Source organism: Empidonax traillii, unplaced genomic scaffold (assembly GCF_003031625.1).
Source record: "Empidonax traillii isolate 1590-97213 ecotype Southwest subspecies unplaced genomic scaffold, ASM303162v1 scaffold502:size815047, whole genome shotgun sequence".
Classification (NCBI taxonomy): Eukaryota; Metazoa; Chordata; class Aves; order Passeriformes; family Tyrannidae; genus Empidonax; species Empidonax traillii.
In genome coordinates, this window is record NW_020955695.1 from 616,527 (window position 1) to 636,296 (window position 19,770).

At 41.8% G+C, this 19,770-nt stretch overlaps 1 protein-coding gene across 1 annotated transcript in view; it reads left to right on the forward strand.

Annotated features, from left to right (window-relative positions):
- TEDC1 (tubulin epsilon and delta complex 1) overlaps positions 1 to 19,770 on the forward strand; it is a 72,779-nt gene that overhangs the window by 38,103 nt on the left and 14,906 nt on the right. The window contains exons 6-7 of the mRNA XM_027896572.1: positions 7,233 to 7,319; positions 10,328 to 10,540. Of these exons, the coding sequence (XP_027752373.1) occupies positions 7,233 to 7,319; positions 10,328 to 10,540 (300 nt within the window). The remainder of the gene's footprint in view (positions 1 to 7,232; positions 7,320 to 10,327; positions 10,541 to 19,770) is intronic.

The window sequence follows — 19,770 nt, forward strand, 5'->3', positions numbered from 1 at the left end:
CCTCTTAATTTCCATGGTAGGAGACTTGGGAGTGAGAGTGGCTCACTTGCTGACAGTCTTTTGCTAATGGAGTCTGAAGTGGTCTCAGTGGTCCAGCCAAGTTGATTTTAACTGGGGTATTGGACCCTCAAGGAACAAATTAAATATGGGGAAAAAACGTTTAGGTAAGGAGCTTTAAAACTCATAACTCATCTCCTGAATTGTGCCTTGAAGCTCACAGTAACCACTAGAGAGTGCAGAGCATCTTTGCTTGTGGAGTCTGTGCTGTTGTTGTTTTCATCCAAAAGAGAAATCAGTTATCAGCTTCTAACAGAAAAGGGACCTCAGGCTTGTCACTCTTCTCTTGTGCCAAAATACAGCTATGGATGAGGTCTGATCCTGAAGTGCCCCAGAGCTATGCTGACCTTGTCATCCCTCACTGGGGCCTCGTGTTGTCCTCCATCCACCTCTGCATCATTTAACCCATCCAGAAAGTCGAGAAGGTCAGGACCACTGCATTCTCCAGCCTCGTGCTAGTTAAAGGAGACTGCAGTTAAATTCATACATTGCAATGGCTTTGGCCACAACTGAACTGTTTGCTGGAAAGCTAAACTGAACTGAACCCTTTTTCTGGAGGCAAGAGTGCAGCTCTCAGATTGGGAGGAGAGTAGTAGAGCTTTTTTTATAGCCTTTTAAAATTAAACTTTGTGTGCAATTGGCCCGTAATGTTAACTCAGCTCTACTGGCAGGTATTTTGTTTTTTTTAAATAGCCAAGGAAATTGAGTTATAAAATCAGCTGTTACTCATGCTTTGCAAGAGGTTTTGGATTTGTGGTTCTTTTTAAATGTTTGTTGTTTAATTTAAAGGACTGTGAAAGAGACTAGCAAGAGAAATGAACTGACGTGGGAGACTGTAGCAGATTTTAAATTAGTACTTTCTTTAGTCAATAGTGCATATTTTAAAATGTGTGAAAATACCTGCATACACGACAGTCTATGACGGCTTGTCAAAGGAGAGCTAGGCTGGGAGACACTGTATTTATATCAAGTTGGCAAGCTTAGACTAATCCACATATTGAATAAAGCTCTAAATTAATTAACTAACATGAACATCTGTGATGATTCTGTGTGCTGTTGGGTCTCCCAGGGTGGAAGCCTTTCTTCTTTGTTTCATTTTCTGTCTTTGGGTGAGAGTTAAATTTTATTTAACGTTTATCTGTGAGAGAGCTGTCAGGAACTTGGTGTCAGGGCACACATGGAACACATGCACAGAAAATATACAGCACATGTACGTATGGAAATACCCCTCCTATAACTGGCAATTCTTCTTGGTATAGTAACATCCCATGTGGAAACACACAGAATCCAGGATATTGGAACTGTTTGGGAGTGTAGCATCAGTGCTGAATTCAGAACAGTTTAAGAAGCAAATTAGAAATTGCTTGTTCTTCTTGATTTCTGTGTGTGTTTCTATGTGGTCTGCTAAAAATGTAGGGAAATGGACAAGTAAATGGGAGGGGGGGAAGGAAAAACTAAGTATGGATAATGCTTTGTTCTGTGTAGAGGAACAGTCTGAATAAAAGCAGAAGAATAATGGTCTTTCTGACACCAGCTACATAGGGCTTCTGGTTGGCAGTAGAATAATAACAGCTGTCAGGCAGTACTGTGATACAATTTGATGCTTTTCTTTGAAATCCTTTGGCTGAGATTTCTCTAAAGTAAATTGTGATTTTTGGTATCTGCTGAGTGTACTTTAACTGAGCTAAAGGTACTGCATACTGCTTGAAAATTTGGCTCTTCAGTAATGCCAGGTTAGGCCCCCAAAATCAGTTGTACCTTAAGGGGAGAAAATGCGTACATTATCCTATATCTTGATCTTGGCTATTGAAGTAAAAACTCGCACTTCAGCCTTCTTTTTCCTAATGTTTTTTTCCCTGCTATAATTTTCCATTTCCATAGGGAAAATGCCAAGCGGTCCATTCATTGACCTGTTACTTTGCAAATGAATGTCATTAGTGCATCCCAGTTCATTGCCTGTCAATGTGAAAGCTGTTAACAACTTCTTTCTGCCAAATGCCTCATTTTGTTTGTTTTAAATTCCATTTCCCTTCAGTTGCATTTTAAACATCTGTTTTCTGAATCCCGCCACAAATAGCAATTATGTTTTATAATGGTGATCTTTGTCACTTAAGTCTTTAACTAGTGGTTTGATTTCCTGCTCTCGGCAATCAAAGACTGAGATGGCTCAATTGAAGTTTGAGCTGCAGTGGCATAAAGCTGGTGTTGGCAAGTGCAAAAGTCACATACTTTGGATTAGGGGTTGGAATTTTTGCACATATCCTGGCATCTGGCATTACACTACTCCACCCAGAGCCCCTGTGTTTTGTACTTTATGTATTGCAGAAGATCCAAGTCCTGCTTTCCCTTACAGCCTTACACCACAAAAAAAAAAAACCAAAACTGTTGCGATTCCAAAAGAGGTGATGCTTGGCACACACAGAAATACCTGCTCCTGGAGCCACAGAGGGCTTTTCCCACTCCCTGCTAGGGTGTCAGACAAGGTCCCCATGGGGTCCGTAGCTGGTGCTGGGAGAAGTTCTCACCCACTTCTGCCTTCCAGGAGCCTTTCAGAGCCACCTGCCTCATGATGGTTGGGCTGCAGTGCTTCTCCTCTGTCTTGGCCCTCAGCTTTCACAGGCAGAGGGATGACTTGAGTAGATCTTTATTTGCCTTGTGGCTAGAGGCTGCTTATTGTTCTGTTGTTTTTTGCTCTTCAGCTGCTAGTATTTCACACTACTCCAGTGTGACTTTCTAGTTTTCAGGCCTATTTATTCTTGCTTTAGCCTTCAAGGGTTGTATGGAAATGTCTTAAAGCAGCTTTGCTTCTGGAAAAAATCACAACGTGGAACTGAATCTTGGAGCACTAGAGCGTGTCCACCTACAGTGTTGTTTTTCTGTCCCAGCCTAAGATGTTTGTGATACTGAGATCTTCTCTGGTGTTTTTTGTTTTTTTTTTTTTTTTTTTTTTGGTGATCTCAAAACTTTGCCCTGCTGAAGAGCAATTTGGGCAGTGTGTGACATTTTAAACTAAATGTGATCCACTTAACAGCCTGCCTGCTGAGAGGCTCTTACTTGTCAAGGTTTAAGTAATTTTTTTCGGTAAGGGAGTTTTGTATGGATGGAGGTGAAGGTGTGTTGAATTTGTTTGTTTCATCTGATGCTTGGTTAAGTCTCTAAATCCTTAATCCCAGTTATGGTTTACTTCTGATAATGTAAACTGTGTAACTCTCATGAATGTTTACCCCTTTCTTTTGGAATGAACCCCGTTCATTTTGGAATGAACTTTTCCACTTCTTTCTTGTGGTTGTTAGATGTTCAGAACTAGAATTCAGATTACCAAAATTCACATTTAATAAAGCCATTCCCTATTAAACAAATAAAGTCAGTTAATAGTCTTGATGTTTTCCCCCTATAAGCCTTCATACTAAATCAACCCTGCCTCAAACCTTGAGTAATACTCCAGAGATGCTGGCCTTTGGAGTGAGGTTTGCAGGGCTCAGGAGTCCAGTGCGAGTTTTCTATCTACAGACGTATGTGAATAGGTGATGAATCAGCAGTAGTTTGTCTCAGAGCCAAGAAACATAATTTATTGCTGTAAGACCATTTTTTTCTGTCTAACAATAAAATGATTTTCTGAACATTTAGGCAGAGCAATTTTTGATTAAAAATACTTTTGCCAGTAGATATGGTAGTTGAATTATGATCTGTGGGCACTGGAGATTAAGTACTTGTTGTGGGGAGCTCTTTGGAACTAAGCCTGTGAAAAGGGTGCATTATGCTGCAAATTATGAAATATTGATTTCTGTAACAGTCTACAGGCATCAATGAATTTTTTAATATGCTAGTAAATAATATGAAAGAGATTAATATCTCAACAGCAGAAGTAATTACAAATATGTTTAAATAGCATATGCATTAGATTTGTGGATACTGAAGAAGTTTCAACTTTGACCTTGTGTTGAGTACCACGGACTGGATAGGGTTGGAGGGGATCTGGTCCAGCCTTTGCTGAAGGAGGGTCCCCTGGAGCACATCAGGTTTGTGTCCAGATGGTTTTTGACCATCTCCAGGGAAGTATCCAAAACCACCTAGAAGCTCTTGTCACCTTGGACTTTTGCAGCCGAAGTTCCCCGAGCTTCCTGAGGCCTGTGATCTGTGTTGGCTGCTGGATGTTTGGCTTTGGAGATCACAGCCACATGCCAGAGGAAGCGAGGCGTGTTCTTTACAAAGCTGGCATTCTTCTGCATCACTCTCAGGTTTCCTGGCAGCCTGCTCTGAAGCAGCTCAGTTAAGCACAGTTTACCCTCTATAGCAAAGCTGTTGCTTGCACCAGGGATGGTTTCTTTACAATGGTTTAAAGAAGTCGTTACTGCAAAGTGTTTGCTCTCGGCATTCATTATGAATTTGCTTCTCCGCAGAGATTAGCAATTTGAATGTGTCGTTACTTTTTCTCTCAGTGTAAATATTTTAGAGCAATAACTTCCTCCAGAAGAATGAAGGAAATGGATTTTGCTGTCTTAATTTTGTGTAGAAGGAAGGACGATTTTCAAACGTTATCCTTAAGCATCACTTAGATATCCATGTGACACACATTCTTGATTTGCTGCCTTACTTTATTCATAAGACAAAATTAATGCTTTTCTACAGACTTCAGTCTTTAAATTTCGTTAGCAGGCATGATAACAACTGGGTCCTTAGGTCACTGAAAATGAGCAGCCAGCTTTAGTTATAGCTTATGAATTTTTTTTTTTTACATTTTGAGGGGTTTATGCAGTAGCAGAAGTGGAACTGCTTACTGCATATGTGTGAACTCTTGCTGGTACTAAATAAACAAGAAAAGGTACTGTATTGGGTGAAAATGCAGAGGTACAATTTGGGCCTTGGTTTCCACAATTGTAAATGCAACTGGAATACCAGCTCTGGTGTGACTTCCAGCGAGTAACCTAAGAAAATGTACACCATTGACCTCAAGGTCACAAAAAGCATAGCTTAGTTAAAGAGCAAGAAATGCTTGTGAGAAGCCTGCGTAAAGGATGGGGATGGGGGAAGGAAGCTGCCTGATAGAGACAGATGTTCATTCCTGAGTGCAGGTAAGTGTGAGCGAAAGTCTCTCACCCCTGGGTCATGTGGAGACTGTCCTTGTGACCAAATTCAAGGCATGCAGACATATGTCCCTTCCTAGCCCTGAATGTTTATTTGTTTTTATGATTTTTGCTAAAGTATCTCAAGGATATTCGTAGTACATTAGTTTTTATTGTGTTCTGCTTTATTCTTTGCGTTGCAATAACATCAAAATGTCTTGCAAGGCTGGCAGAGGATATTATCATTCAGGAACAGTGCCTAAAGTCCCTCAGGGTAGAAACTCAAATGTTGGCTATTGCAGGTTTGCCTGAGGCTGCCAGGGTGTTTTCCATCTAGGTTGGATACTGGCCTAGGATGAGCCACGTAGTCATCCCATTACTGATTTATGGCTGAAACAGTTTAGGACACAGTTGCTGGCCTGATATTTCTGAGGGTGAAAAGTGAGGATGCTGTAAGTAGGTGAGTCAGATGAATGCTTTCAAATTAGCTGTTCAAGTTTTGTATAACTAATGGAGCAGTTAAAAAAAAAATAAAGGCAACAAAACCCTCCCAAATGCAAAAGATCCGGAAGGGTTTGAGATTAGGGGACTGCTCAGAAAGTTTTGATTATTGTTAAGGTCAGTTAACTCCAACAGATCCTTTACAGGCTTGGTGAAGTTTCAGTTGTGGTGTGAAAGCAAGTGGCAGTGGCATATGGCACTTAGAACATTCAGGAGCTCCTCTACTGAGAATAAAGATGATGGCTATGTTTTTACTAAGATTATTTTTTTTGAAGGCTCAAAATGAAAGACTCCCCATTCCAACCTTCAGCCCTCTTTAGCTGTAGTAAGACGTTCATGCTGCAATCACACACAGCTTGTGACCACATTACAAAGCTGCTTTAAAATCAAGTAACTTAACTGTTGCCTGAATATTTAATCAACTTTTTGTCGGGGTTTTTATTGCCAGCATCAGATCCCATAATGTAAACCATTTGTGCTGTAGATATACCCATGAAAAAAAAGTAGAAAAGAAAAAAAGGAGATAGAAACCCATTCTTCCACCTTTCATATCCCAGCTGAGCTTGAAATTAGCAGCCATTAAGTGTAATGCCAAGTGTCAGTTGTGCAAAGGAATGTGTAATAATAGTGTTTTGGATGCAACAGTGCTTTAGAGCAAACAGCTTATATTTTCCAGCAGTTACTGTTGCAAAGTTCATTCCTTTCTTTGGTTCTTTCATCTACAAGTTATATCTGCAGAATAAAATTGCAAAGTCAACTCATGCTTTGCAATTACTTAAATTAGGTGATGTAGTAAACTCAACAAAGCTAGCAGAAGATAGTTATCTGTATAAGGTAGATTTAAGTAGTACTGATCTGGTCCTTATCATTCTCTTTGAGGCCATAATTTTGTGTGTGTGTTTCATCTTAAAAAGTTGTCTTTGGTGTCAGATTGGTGCTAAAATTGTATATTTCAAATATACATCCAGTACCAAAATTGTTAAATCTGATAAACTTTGATTTATGCCTAATTTGTTAATCTTATTCTTTCCAAGAACTTCTGTTTTACTGATATATAAATATTTAGTCTTGGAATGTCTCTTCCATATATGTGTGTGCATACATATGTGTTATGTATATATTCATAAAAAAAAATAATTCATGTAGGTAGAATGTAGGTAATGTCTCTTAAGTGCTTTCAGGTAAAGAGAGGGATTCCTCATGCAGCAGATCAAACAGTTTATCACATTCTTAATTCTGTTTCAGAGTAAAGGGATAGATGGGATAAAAGTACTTTTGGATAAACACAGCTTATTTTGGTAGTCAAGAAACACAGAAGATTTGAAGATGGTCATGCACCTAATTATATATCAGAACTATGGTCTCTTTGATCCCTCAGAACAATATGGAAGCTCATGAAGTTTGTGCATTTGGGCTGAGGGGATAAATCAGTGATGCTGAGAAAAGCGTTTCATGTTTCTGCAGCAGGTTTGACAATGTCCTTGTAAAGCAACCCAGTGCTGTCCCATGTGCCACTCACTCTTTCTGTACTTGAGACCAAACACACATTTCATTTAGTTCTCAAGTGACCAATGTTACCTTATTTCCTTTGCTTTGTCTCCTTTCCTCTAGCTATTACAGCTTCTGGAGTCTGAAACCATGCAGCTAGAAGCCTTTCTGGAGTGGAAGCAACTGGAACCAGTTTATTGGCAGTGGATGGTAATGAATCAAACTGATTTTGAAATGTGCAACTTTCTTGACTCTAACATAGCTAACTACGTCCAAAGGCCCCTTTCCACAAAATAAGTGTTGCAAGCCAACTGTTCAACAGCACCTGAGAAAAAGTCAAAAAGCCTTTGGTAAAATAATGTTTTCTTTGTTTTCTTTGGTTCCTGTTTTCTTCAGTAGGACTCACGCAGCTAAGCTGAGGAATTGCAGAACAGAATGGCAGAATTTCATATAGTTAACACAAATGAAAAGGTCTGATCTTCATCTTGTTAATGGTTTTCAAACATAGCAATCGCACATTTTCTTAAAATTAAATGGCTTTTCAGAAGAGGGCCTGTGAGCTTTATTGTAGTCTTGAGAACAACTAAATTTGCAAGCAGCTGATATTGAAAACAACTTCATTTTTCCCAGCCAAATAGTGTGTTGACATTGCTGATTTCCCCTTGAACTGTGTTGAATGATCATAAGAAAATCAATAAGCCTCTCTCTGTGCATCCTGTGATTTCTCAAGTAAGTGCAAACGATGCCATCCATCTCACTTCTCTCTACGCCTTTTGCCCGTTCACTGTTGCTGAAATAATTCTTTAGAGCACCACATTAGCTGTATGAGTTTACAAAATTTTGATAATCAGTGAGCTGACTGGTAATTGCCCATATGCCTCCTTCTACACCAAAATCAAGGCACAGGGCAGTGTAAAATTACCTCACTTGAAGGATGCTTCCAACTGCCATTAGTTCTCTAACGGCTCTTGCTTTACATGTTTACCATCTTATGCTTTTTTTGGAAAGCATCAACACTAGCATAGGCCTGGCTCCTAATAGGCAAAATATAACTGCAAGTGTTACGGCCAAAATATTTGCCTTTGGCATGTTGCTCAGTGTGGGGAGTGCTAGGGAGCTTCCTGGAGTTAAGTCCTAAATAAATACTCGGAAAAAAAAAAATCAACTGACCGGCACATCTTTTTAAACTATTCAATGTGCTGGATGGTGAATCTGTCTTTTGTTTCACTGGTGGTTGTTCCCAGATGCAGTAGGATGTATGGGAATGAGGTGTGCTTTGAAAATACAGTGGTTTTCACTTCCCCCTTAACCTGTGTTTTGCACTGCTGATCTGATGGATGGGATGGTTCTTGCATAGCTACTGCCAGGTCTTTCCTGATGGTTGTGGGCAGGAGCATGGCAGAGCATGATATCGCTGCAGCAAGTGGAATGACTGCAGTAATTATAGAACATCCTGAGTTGGAAGGGACCCACAAGGATCACCGAGTCCAACTCCTGGCCCTGCATAGGACAACACTGTGTTCCTGACAGCATTATCCAAATGTTAATGTTACTTCAAAATTTTGTCATTTAATGAATTTAAACTATGAACAAAAAACCCCTCCAAAACCCAACGAACCCAAGAAAGCTTTGTTTCACTCCCATGCAGTTTGTTACCCTGTCAGTGTCCCCCCCAGGTCTGTGTTCTCATGAGCTGGGCCTTGGTCAGCATGAGCTGCTGGCCTCAGTGATGCTTTGTGCCAATTTGCAGTGCTGATGCTTGCTGAGAAAGGAGGTTTTGTGGGGTGTCTTATGTCATCTTAGCTGTCTTATGAAGTTTTTTTTCTTGTATGAGCCTAAAAATCTCTTGCTGTGAATTAAGCCAGAGTTTTTAACCTACCTTCAGAGAAAAGAGAGAAAGAGGCGAAAAAATAAAAATTCCCATCCTCTTTATAGCAATCTTTTATATAAGTGAAGGCTGTTAGCATGTCACTGCCTTCCCAGTCCCTGTTTCTAGGCCAAGCAAAAGTTCTGATGTCTTTATGTCTCTTGGTAGGCCATTCTTTCAAGCCTGTGATGGTTGCTGCTGCTCTCATATAGGACTTTCCCACCCCTTTGTCTGTGTTTAACTTCAGGTGCCTCACCTGTGTGTCAGTATTACAGTCATTGCTCTTTTATCACAGAGACTTGTGTTTACACTTGCTAACATGGTACTTGACTTTAGCAGTGTGATATTGGTGACTTCTGGCTTTCTGATCTCATCCAGCAGTGTTGCTGCTGAGCCAGTAATTATGCACTTGGTTTATCCTCACCTGCATGTAGACCATGCTGTTCAACTGCTGAATCTCCTCTCAGTGTTTTTAAATTACTTCTTCAATTACTGAAGATAATTCTGAATGCAAATTATGTCCTTAAAAGTGATTATGACTTCTCCTATTTAATGTCATCTTGATAACAGTATGGAAATAAATATTTAATACTCTGTAAGTGAGGCCTGGCTCCTTTAGTTATGCTCTGCTACCCTGGCTTGAAAACTGTGTGTTTCTACACAGTCTGTGCACCAGAGTGAATATATGCATTTCAAGGACTCTGAAGGTTTTGTTTATTTGGGTAGGGTTTTTTGAGTATTTGAAATATCAGTTGCTATCTTGGAAGGCGCTTGCAGAATTAATTACCAAGCCAACTAGATGGTCACGATCAGCTGGAGCTGACAGCTCCTGACCAGCCTGGAGCAGGGATCTCTTGGGGTTCCTCAATTTGTGGATTTTTCCAAGGGCACAAGTGAGCCCATGGGTGTTAAAGCTTGCTATGCCACATATCAGGTGAGGCTCTCCTGTGCAGTGTAAGCACTTACCTCCTTCCTGATCATCACTTTGTTACAAAAAGCCATAAAAGTGCATCCAGCCTCAGAGTTTGAGAGGAAAGGGCATATCTAGAGCTGCTGCAGTAACTAATCACCTCCATCTCATGAGTGTTACTTCATGCTTTAAAGCAGTGGAGAGTAGCTGACTGTGCAGTGCTTTTTAAAATAAGCTAGGTTAGCAACATAAGTTTTCTGTTAACTTGGAAATGTGTTACAGTGAACTGAGGGGGTTCTCTCTTAAAATAACTCTGAAATTGTGGAGCAACTGTATATTGAGATGGCAGCAGTGAATTCCTAGTTATGAATTACCAGGAAGATGCGGGGGGAACCATTTTAGCTCCTGCTGAAAAGTGACTTTTGTTGTTTTTGCCTTTAGGAAACTGTGTTGGATAATATGGCTGAAGAGGGAAAAATGTGCAAGTCCCAGGACACTCATGCAGAGAAAAGAAGGCTGCCAAAGCTGACCTCCTGCTGCCCCTGGGCTGACAACCTGGCTGGGCAAATTGACAGATTATCCAGAGACCTAATGACTCTCCAGGACCAACTGCATAAGCTTGTAGCCCACCGAAAGGCTGCGTGGTGTGAGAAGGTGAGGCTTCAGGTGGTGTTCATGATCATTAGTGATTCCTAAGATCTTGTATTTTTCAGCTCTCTCACTTTGGCCCCTTCTGGGGCAGCCTCCCCGTTGCTGCTCTGTGTCAACCTTGCTGCAGTCACGATGTCAGATCTGCAGTTACTTGCCTGTTTATGCCCACAGCGTGCCAAGTGCTCTTTCAAACACAAAGTAGGCATCTGTCCCGGAGAAGCAGCATGCTGAAACAAAACAAGTGTTCTTTAGGAAAGGAAGGCTTCAAAAGAGAGGAGAGGAGAGGAGAGGAGAGGAGAGGGGAGAGAAGGGGAGGAAGAAGGAAATCATGGCAGCCCCCAGAGGGGATAGATGCAGTAGGCTGAAAGCAGTAATGATTAAAAAATAAAGAAAGGTATTCACAGGGAAAGAAGGGTGGGAGAGGCCAGGGCTTGTCATCTTTCACTGAATTAGGAGTCTTTGAAATGTCTAATGGGGGAAGGAATAAGAGGGATTTGAAACCTGTGAAGTGAGAGAAGAGACTAGGCACAAGATCTGATGGAAGAACAGACTGGTTGTGGGAGGCTGGCTGTGGAGGAAAGCAGGTGATGTGAAGGAAGTGTACATGGTAGTCGCTGTCATAAGGATGGGGAGATACTGGGAAGCACCCGGAGGGGGTGGTGGGGCATAAATAAAGGGGATGTTAATGTAGATGTAAAAGGTGTATCTGAATATGGTGACACAAGGAGAAAATACAGTGAGGATGCAGGCATAAAAAAACCTAATGATTCTTCTCAGGCATCAAGAGGAGAGAATCACAGAATCGTAGAATCAGCCAGGTTGGAAAAGACCTCTGAGATCGTCAAGTTCAACCCTTGATCCAACACTGCTGTGGTTACTAGACCGTGGCACTGAGTGCCACATCCAGTCTCATCTTAGAAACCTCCAGGGACAGAGAATCCACCACCTCCCTGGGCAGCCCATTCTGTCTGATTACTCTCTCTCTGTAAAAAAATTTCTCACCACACTCTCACTGCCGCACCTGTTTGCCACACTCCCTGCAGCAGTTTAAATCTCCCAGAAATGATCTCAGCTTCCCCCTCCCCAATCAGCTGTTTAGCTCTCAGGGCAGCTGGGCTAGGCTGGGCAGAGAGGAGGATGACAGAGAATTTATGATACGTCTGGATGGAGAAAAATGAGAGAAAGAGTTTGGGCAGATAGAGCAGCAGGAAAATTGCTGTTTCACTATTTTGTGTCTGTATTAACTCAGGAGAGGGTTTTTTTGCTTGAGGTGTGAGACTGTTTTCTTTTCAGGAGAGAGGGGAGTATGTGCTTTTAGATTGAAGTGCTGGTAGACAGGATTGTAGATCAGCTGACAAAATGAAGATGGCAGGTTGTCAGATCAAGAAGTATTTGCCCAAGAGTTCAAAACAGGTCTGGCGTGGAAAAAGTGTGTGGAGAACTAATCACTCTCTTCCACTGTAAGGATAAGGAACTAATTAGGATCGGTTGGACAGGGACAGGCACAAGGAGCTGCTGCTTCATACAGAGTACAAAACCTCTTCCCACAGGGCACTGTGGATATAAGCAGTGTACATGGATTCGAAAATGTTGTACACATCCTTAGAAGTTGAAATCCATCAAAGGCTATAAAATATGCAGATAAAAATTACAACCTTATGAGTTAGCAGGAGAACAAATCATTGCAGGCTGTGGGAATATTCTGAAGAAGTATCTCCATGTATTTGCCTTCGTCTGACAGTGTTCTCTAGGCATTTCTGTCGATCACTGTCAGTGATGGGGTACTGGACTAGGCAGATCTCAAGTACCATCAGATTTGGTTGCTTCTGTGGCAAAACGGACGTGACTTTTGTGGGACAGCTCAGACCTAGAATTCTAAAAATAAAATTTGCAGTGTGTGATTTCTAAAGCAAAATATGCTCGGACTTCTCTTCTATATATGCTGTTAAATATGATGTTAGATATTATGTAATATCACACTGAAATTTTTTTTATGCTTAAAAGATTTAAGTCCAGAAAGATTTAACTGATGATTTCTTCTTTGAAATAGATGCACTGATTGGATTTGAATAATGGTTGGTCATGTTCCAGTGTTTCTGAGATTCTGTGGATATGATGAGTTTGTGTCTGGGTAATAGATGGAGTGCACCTTAAGCATGTTGTTAAAAGGATGTATTACTGCAAATGCCTTCTCTTCTACATGCCCTGAAACAGAATTGTTTTGTAATGCCACATGACAGCATTTTTTGGAATGCTGGGGGTCAGATGACTCTCCATCAATCCTCTTTATGTCAGGCCTTCCTTTGCATAGTGATGCTGCTTATGTGATGCTTTCTGCCTGTGGTCTTTTTTCCCTGCAGCCAGGCTGCTTGCTGAATGCAGGCTCCTCTATCAAGCGGATGTTTCTGACCCCTTCAGTCTTCTCCCTGGAGAAATAAGCTTATCAAATCTTTCCTTCTATATTATTTTTTAAATCAAACTGAGACAAGATACAGCAGTGGCTAAAGTCATTATCACTAACTTTGTATCTTGCAGTACTGAGACATCTGGAAATTATCTTGGCTCTTACAGGCATGCCCAGCTGAGGGACATTGTAGCTTATTACAACTCTTGTGCCCACTACCTTGTACTTCACAAAGAACATGATGATAATCCATAGAGTATTTGTGTGTTTTTACACACAAATTTGTGGGCCTGATGCCTGTGCCAAACAACTGGGTAGAAACTGTTCTGAACAACAGAATTGAGGGCACAGCATTCAATGTGATGTACTGGAGAAGAGACAGCACAGTTTTTTTGCAGAGAGGAGTCATGACTCAAATCTTTTGGAGCTCTCTGAAGGGACCAGCAAGCATGTGGGCAGGGGCAGTTGGATTGATGTAGCTTAATTGCATTTACAAATGGTATTTGATAAAGTCCCTTTCTGAAAAGATTCCCGACAGAAATAAACTGCCCATGTGACTATCTTTCTTTCCCTTGAGCAAACAGCAGAGCAGGAGGCGGAGAGGAGTGGGCTGTGATGGGTTTGTGGAGGTGGTGCAGCCTCATGGCCCTGTGCCACTGCTCAGGGAAAGGGGGCTGTGAGGTGCCCAGGTGGAGAGGGGAGATTAAATCCCTGAGAGCACGTGAAGGAAAACAGCAAAGGATTATTGAGGGTCCTTGTACTGAGTGGTAAAGTGGTAAAATGTCAGATAAAAATGCGTGGAGATAAATCTAAGAAAATGCATCTGAAGGGAGGATCATACTTTTACATGTGTTTCTTCTGATTGTCTTGGCACATGAATGAGCTCTGTGGAAATGTCAGTGGTCAGAAATAGTAAACTGAATCCTAAAAACTGTTAGGAAAGCAGAAGAAAGCAAAACTTAAAATATTCCCATCTGTTTTTGGAATGCCATGTGCAGCGCTAGTCCCATTCATAAATAAATAAAAAGGTGGTTGAGCTGAAAAGGCACAGGAAGGGGATGTAGTGATGACCCAAGTTGTGAAAGGGTTTCTCTGTGAGGGAACTTACCTAGGCTGGACTCCTTTCACGAGGAGAGAGTGAAGAGGGATACTACAATGGAGCAAGAGGAGACAGTTTTTTTTCTGTTCTTCTGATGCTCCTTGGTTTTCACAGTGGGTGAACTTAGAGGGAATTACTGGACAAGTTCATGAAGAAAAAAGTCATTGTTAGAAATATGGAAAGTGCTGTTCAGAAAGGGCCTTCAGCCATAAGCTACTGGAGTTTAGGAAGTTGTTTCTTTCAGTGAGGTATTGTTCCATATTTGTCTATTCCTAAACCTATTCTTTAGCTGTTTGCTATGGCTGTTGAAGACCGTGCTGGGTTAGATGGAGCTTTGATCTAATCGGGTACAGTTCCTCTTTCCTTATATCCATTGTTGAGCATCTCCACTGAGGAGAGAAATTAGGGAGAGTGCAGAAGATGAAAATAAGTCTGGAATGTAAGGTCTTCGAAGATCTTTTTGTTAAAAATGGCAAGACTAAGGTGAGTTACGATTCTTTGAAGTGTTCTTTTTCCCCCCGCCCCGTATCCTCAGTGAATGGGACAAGAATGTGTGCAAATCACAACACAGAGATTCTAATCAGATACCAGGAAAAAATAGATACTTAGGAAAAATTCCTAATATCCAGGGCAGAGAAACATTGGGAGTAGGTTGTCTGGTGAGCTGTGACGTTTCCATTCCTGTACCCTGCACAAACCAGGTTATCAAGTGTCTGTCAGGCATGGCTGAATAAGAGTTGGACCTGCACTGACTGTGGGTTGGGCTTGAAAATCTGTTGAAGTGTCTTTAATTTATGAAAGACTACAATTGATTGACTGGTTTGTTTTGGACTGTGCAGAGGTGTTTCAGATGTGTTATTCATTGCTATGCCATGTTGCCTGATTTGCACCACTTAAACAACTGCTTATGATTCAAGATTGTGGTTTCCTGGGGCAATGTGTCTGTTTGTTGTAAGTTTGGTCGTTTTCACGCTGTGAGTCTGATAATTAAAACTATCAATCTTAAATCTGTTAACATTAAGAAACTTTTTAGTTAGTTTCTTGTTTCCTTCTTTCCTTTTGTTTGTTTCTGCCTGCCCCCAGCTGTTTCTTTTGTTATGTACTTGGAACAACCCTGAAACCATTTCCCCTTTCAGGGACATTCGGTTGAAGACATTTGAATGTTACAATAGGATTCGGTGATTTTTGAAATCCTGATTAATATGACATTTTAACAGATATCCGTCTCTAGGCAGCAATGTGTTCTGTAACTTGAAGGAGGAGAAAAGGTATATGACAGAGGTGTGATCTGAATATGGGGCTTTCTTACTGTTAGCTTTCTTCTTTTCTGTGCAGTGCTGGGCAAATAATCATCATTTCTTTGGTGACATTTTGGGGATCTGTAAACTATCACAAAGTGGAAGAAAACGGTTTCAGCTTTAAGAATGTTTCTCCTCTCAGAAACAAACGTAACTGTAAAAGATGAAATCTCGTATTTCCAGAAGAGCAACTGTTTGTTTACTTTTTCCTTTCTGAATATTTCATGTTATCCACTCCTCAATTAGAGGGGAGGATTTGATTTCAGTCTTTGTTAAACATTTGGCATCCACAAGCTGGAATGCAGAGTATTTGACTCCAAATGGTAATCGTTTCATTTTTCATCACATAAATGCTTATACCATTCTGAGCTTTTGTTGAAACTTGGGGTATTGTATCCTGGGATCCTCTGTATTCACTAGCATTTAAAAGCAAGCCAGGCTCCTTTGAGATGGCAATATGATGGGATGGAGCTTGCTCATGCATACACCTCTGAAGCACGTAGCAGAAAGGCTTAGAGTCATTAATCTGAGCTTGAACATGCTCTTTTCACACTAGAATTCTCCCCAGAAATACTGGTGGCTGTGCTCGCGTGCTTGGCTGATGGTGTGTGCAAGTACCCTGAGTTGAGACTGTGGTCCCTGGCCCATACCAGACCTCCTTAATGACAGTGGAAGAGGACTGAAAACTACATTCTGTCTTTGTTTCTGTATTTTTCTCCTGATTGATCACCTCCCCTTCCATTTAGAAACCTCTAGCCTTCCCAAACCGTTGCACTGATAGCCTGGATAGAGATAGGAGAATACAGGGCTGCCTCATTTCAGGAGAAATGCCCTTTGAATTCATAGTGTGTTAGGGAGAGGCTGTATGAAACTGGGATGTTTTGTTTTCTGTTTCTGGGGAGAAGGAGGGTGCAGGGGTGTCAGGAATGGCCTGGGACACCCCACTGAGTGGAGGTGGTGGGGACTGAAACACAGAGTCTCTCCATCCCAAGAGTTCTGTGATTCACTCAGAACTTTTTGTGACTGCCAGCTTATCACAGAACACTGGTGGAGACGTCACAGAGTGTAACAAAAAGATCATTTTTCTAAGGATCTTACATTTCTAAAAGACAAAAGGGTGTTTGATGCATTTTGATTTAAGTCTTCAAGATTTGAAGTAGGGAAACAGCTCCAGAGGCTGATGATGAAACATAGTCCTACATCTTTCTGGTTTTGGTTGGGGTTTTCTGTTTTTTCTTACCAAGATTGAGTTGAATTTTGTCTACTCAGACAAGTGTACTTCCAGAGTTTTTCTGTATGACTTACAGTGAATCAGAGAGGAGGTTGAGGAGCTGTGGGTCCCTAGTAGCCACTGCTAGTGTTGGCTGGCTGTACTGTGGCTAATCTGCACGAAGATAAAGGCATATGCAGTATGCATGTGGGTGAGGGAAATAAAAATTCTCGTTCCTTTCTCCAGCATGCGAAAGTTGAGGAGCAGTGGTGGGGCTGGACTGCCTCCTGTTGTGCTGCTTTCCCTCCTGCACTGGTGTGGGGCTGGATTGTTTCTTCTGCCTTAAACCAGGGACTTGTGGCAGAGACAGCTGAACTCACACTGAAGAACTCTCTGAGGCTTGTCAAAAACTCTATTTTTTTTTTTTTAAGCAAACTGTTCTTGCTATTGCTGCGGCTTATCCTAGTTCTCTGGGCTCTCTGCTAATATGAAGATGTTAGTGTAGTGAGTAGTTAATTATCCAGGCTGTCTGGGGTGGAGGAAGTGGAGGAGTGGTAGGGAATGGTTCAGTGCTGGTGTATTTCCTCAGTCAGCATATTCCCTTTCTCCGGTCCCAGAGCATTTCTGTGTTCCACTTTGTATTTGCAAACCTCCATCTGGAGCACCAAGCAGCTGTCAGTGGAGCTTCTCATGCGAAAAGAAATTGAAGAACTACCAAGACCACAGGAGCAGCTTTTGGAAGTGCATGGTTGGCTGGGCCCAGATGCCTGGGTAGGGAGAGGAAACCCACAGAGATCATCTGAAACATCCATCAAAGGAAGCAGTGGAGGACACGGACAGGAGGATGGCGAGGGGGGACAAGGCTAATGGCTCTTATGTGTAGTTCTTATTTAGTTAAATGCGGGATTAAATTTGCAGCTGATGGAATTGCCGTGGTATTAGCAGATTTAGGTTTTTAGAAGTCATGAATCTGCTGTAAACAGTAGGAAGTAAATCCTGATCTATGTATTCACTCTTTGCTCGTGTATTTTCCTGCACTGGTTTATTTGTCACTCATCAGTATTCCTAGCAGGAGATCTGAGGCTGCTTGCTTCTGGGAAGTGCCTGTGGAGAACCAAATGATTGTTCATGAAGGGCAGCGTGCTGTCTTGTGATGGAAGGAGAAAAGGAGTCATCTCTGTGCATTGGTTCTCCGTTTGACAGCAGGATCTAACATCTGCTTTAGCCCTGAACCCCCTAGTTAGCCTGGATTAAGGCTGGTATCCATGTGGAAAGTTACTGCAGATGAGCTGAGCTGGGAGATTTTTGCAAGACTTTGGCTCGCTTCTGAGAACTGTGTGTAGGTTGGCTAGACTTGAGTAATCAGTGCTAAGCTTGCAGCATACAAAGGGTTGAAAAAGATAAGTATTTATTGTTGGTTTGCAGATGCAGCTTTCTGCATAGATTGCTGAGTAAGTGCCGAACTGTGTGAGAGACAGAGACACTCCATGTACCAGTGGCTAAACCAGCAAACTGATTTCAAAGACACACAAAAACTGTAACTGAAAATAAATTACCTAGCCTGACGTTTCTCATGGGGCTTATGTATGCTGAAAGACTTCAGCTCCTTAGGGCGGAGAGAAACATTAAAAACTTGAGTGCCGTCTCCTGTTTTGTGTGCGGAACTCTGGGGGTTGAAATAAGCGTGGGTGAAAGTTTTTCTCACTTCCCAGAAGATGCTGTTTTCCCTTCCTTTGCCGAAATGCAGAATGTTTGCTCAGGTGACAGGAACAGTTAAAGTTAAATAACCAGTGCTAATATTTTACTCGCATTATTTACGAAGGTGTTGGATACTGACCAAGGCAATGAAACATGCAGTAAATGCAGCTGGAGAATTATACTCCAATAAATTATAGATGAGCTTTATTTAACGATAAATCGTAAAAAAACCCCGTTGCATTGAGAGAACGTGTTTTGCAGCCACTGTAAATGTTTTAGTGCATTTTAAAGAAATAAGTGTACCACTTAGGTTGTCACAGTAAAAGCACACAATAAAAACAAGGATGAAGACTAGGAATGCCTGTAGGGGTCATATGCACAAGGCATATAAGGTCCCAGCACTGCCTTTATCTTTTGGATGTGAAAAGCTTGGAGGCTGGAATGTGGGATTTGAGGTACCAGCAACCCCAAAGTTGATAGATTTGGAGACTGTCGTGCAAGTGGTGAGCCACTGCAACAAACCCTGTCCTCCACAAGGGCAGTCCCTTGGGGATATAGCTAATTCTGGCTGGCAGAGGCCATGCTAAACACCATAGCCAGTGGCTGTGCTTCAGATAGCTCTACCTGAAACACTATTAGTGTGTTTTACTGGACCTTTCCGAGTGGGTTTTGCGGACAGTAACTTTCAGGAGATGACTGGCTTGCCTCGCAGCTCCAGGCAAGCTGTCAGCATGGGTTCCCCCTCTGCCAGCAGGAGTTAGTCATTGCCTACTTCGCAGCACTGCTTGTTTTTTGGGAGGGAGTTGACAGAGGTGTTTTTAGAAGGACTGTTTGCATTCATGCTTTCAAAGCTTAACTTTGTTTCCTTTCTTCTTGAAACCTTGGCCTTGTTCTCTCAGTCGTCTGCCTGAAATCAAGGGTACTTGATCATAAGAGAAAAAAGTATCCAACTGGTTTCTGTGTCTTTGTCCCTTGTGCTTTTAGAAGAGCTGACATAAAAGTAAATCTGTAATTCGGTGTTGTCACATACTTTCTTTCCAGCCAGAGATGCATCTAAATAAAGCTTTAGTACACTTCTGAGCTCAGACCTCACCACTTTTAGCTCTTCCTCTTGCTGGCTCTCTCAAAACCCTCAGACCTGTTTGATTTCTCTCTTTGCAGGTTAGCTGTCAGGCCTGGCCTTTGACTGCTGAAAGAGTCACAGTGGCCATTCAAGCAGCTTCACATCCACCTACAGCTGCTACTCACCACTCACCGTCGGAGGGTGAGATAATCAGAGAAATTGCTGAATGCACTTTAAGAGTATCAGCTTTAGAAAATGTCTGCTTTTTCACTGAAACGCTGAAAATGCTTTCAGTAGAGAAATCTCTAGCTGGGAGTCAAAGTTCTTTTGCCTCCTGCTGTAGCTCTGGATAGGCTGTGCGGCTGGAGTGACCTCTGCTGCTCAGGATGCACTGCTCCTGCCTCCCCAAAAAGCAGGGAGAAGAGCTGCAGGGCAGGGTGCTGATGGAGGGTCTGCAGTGT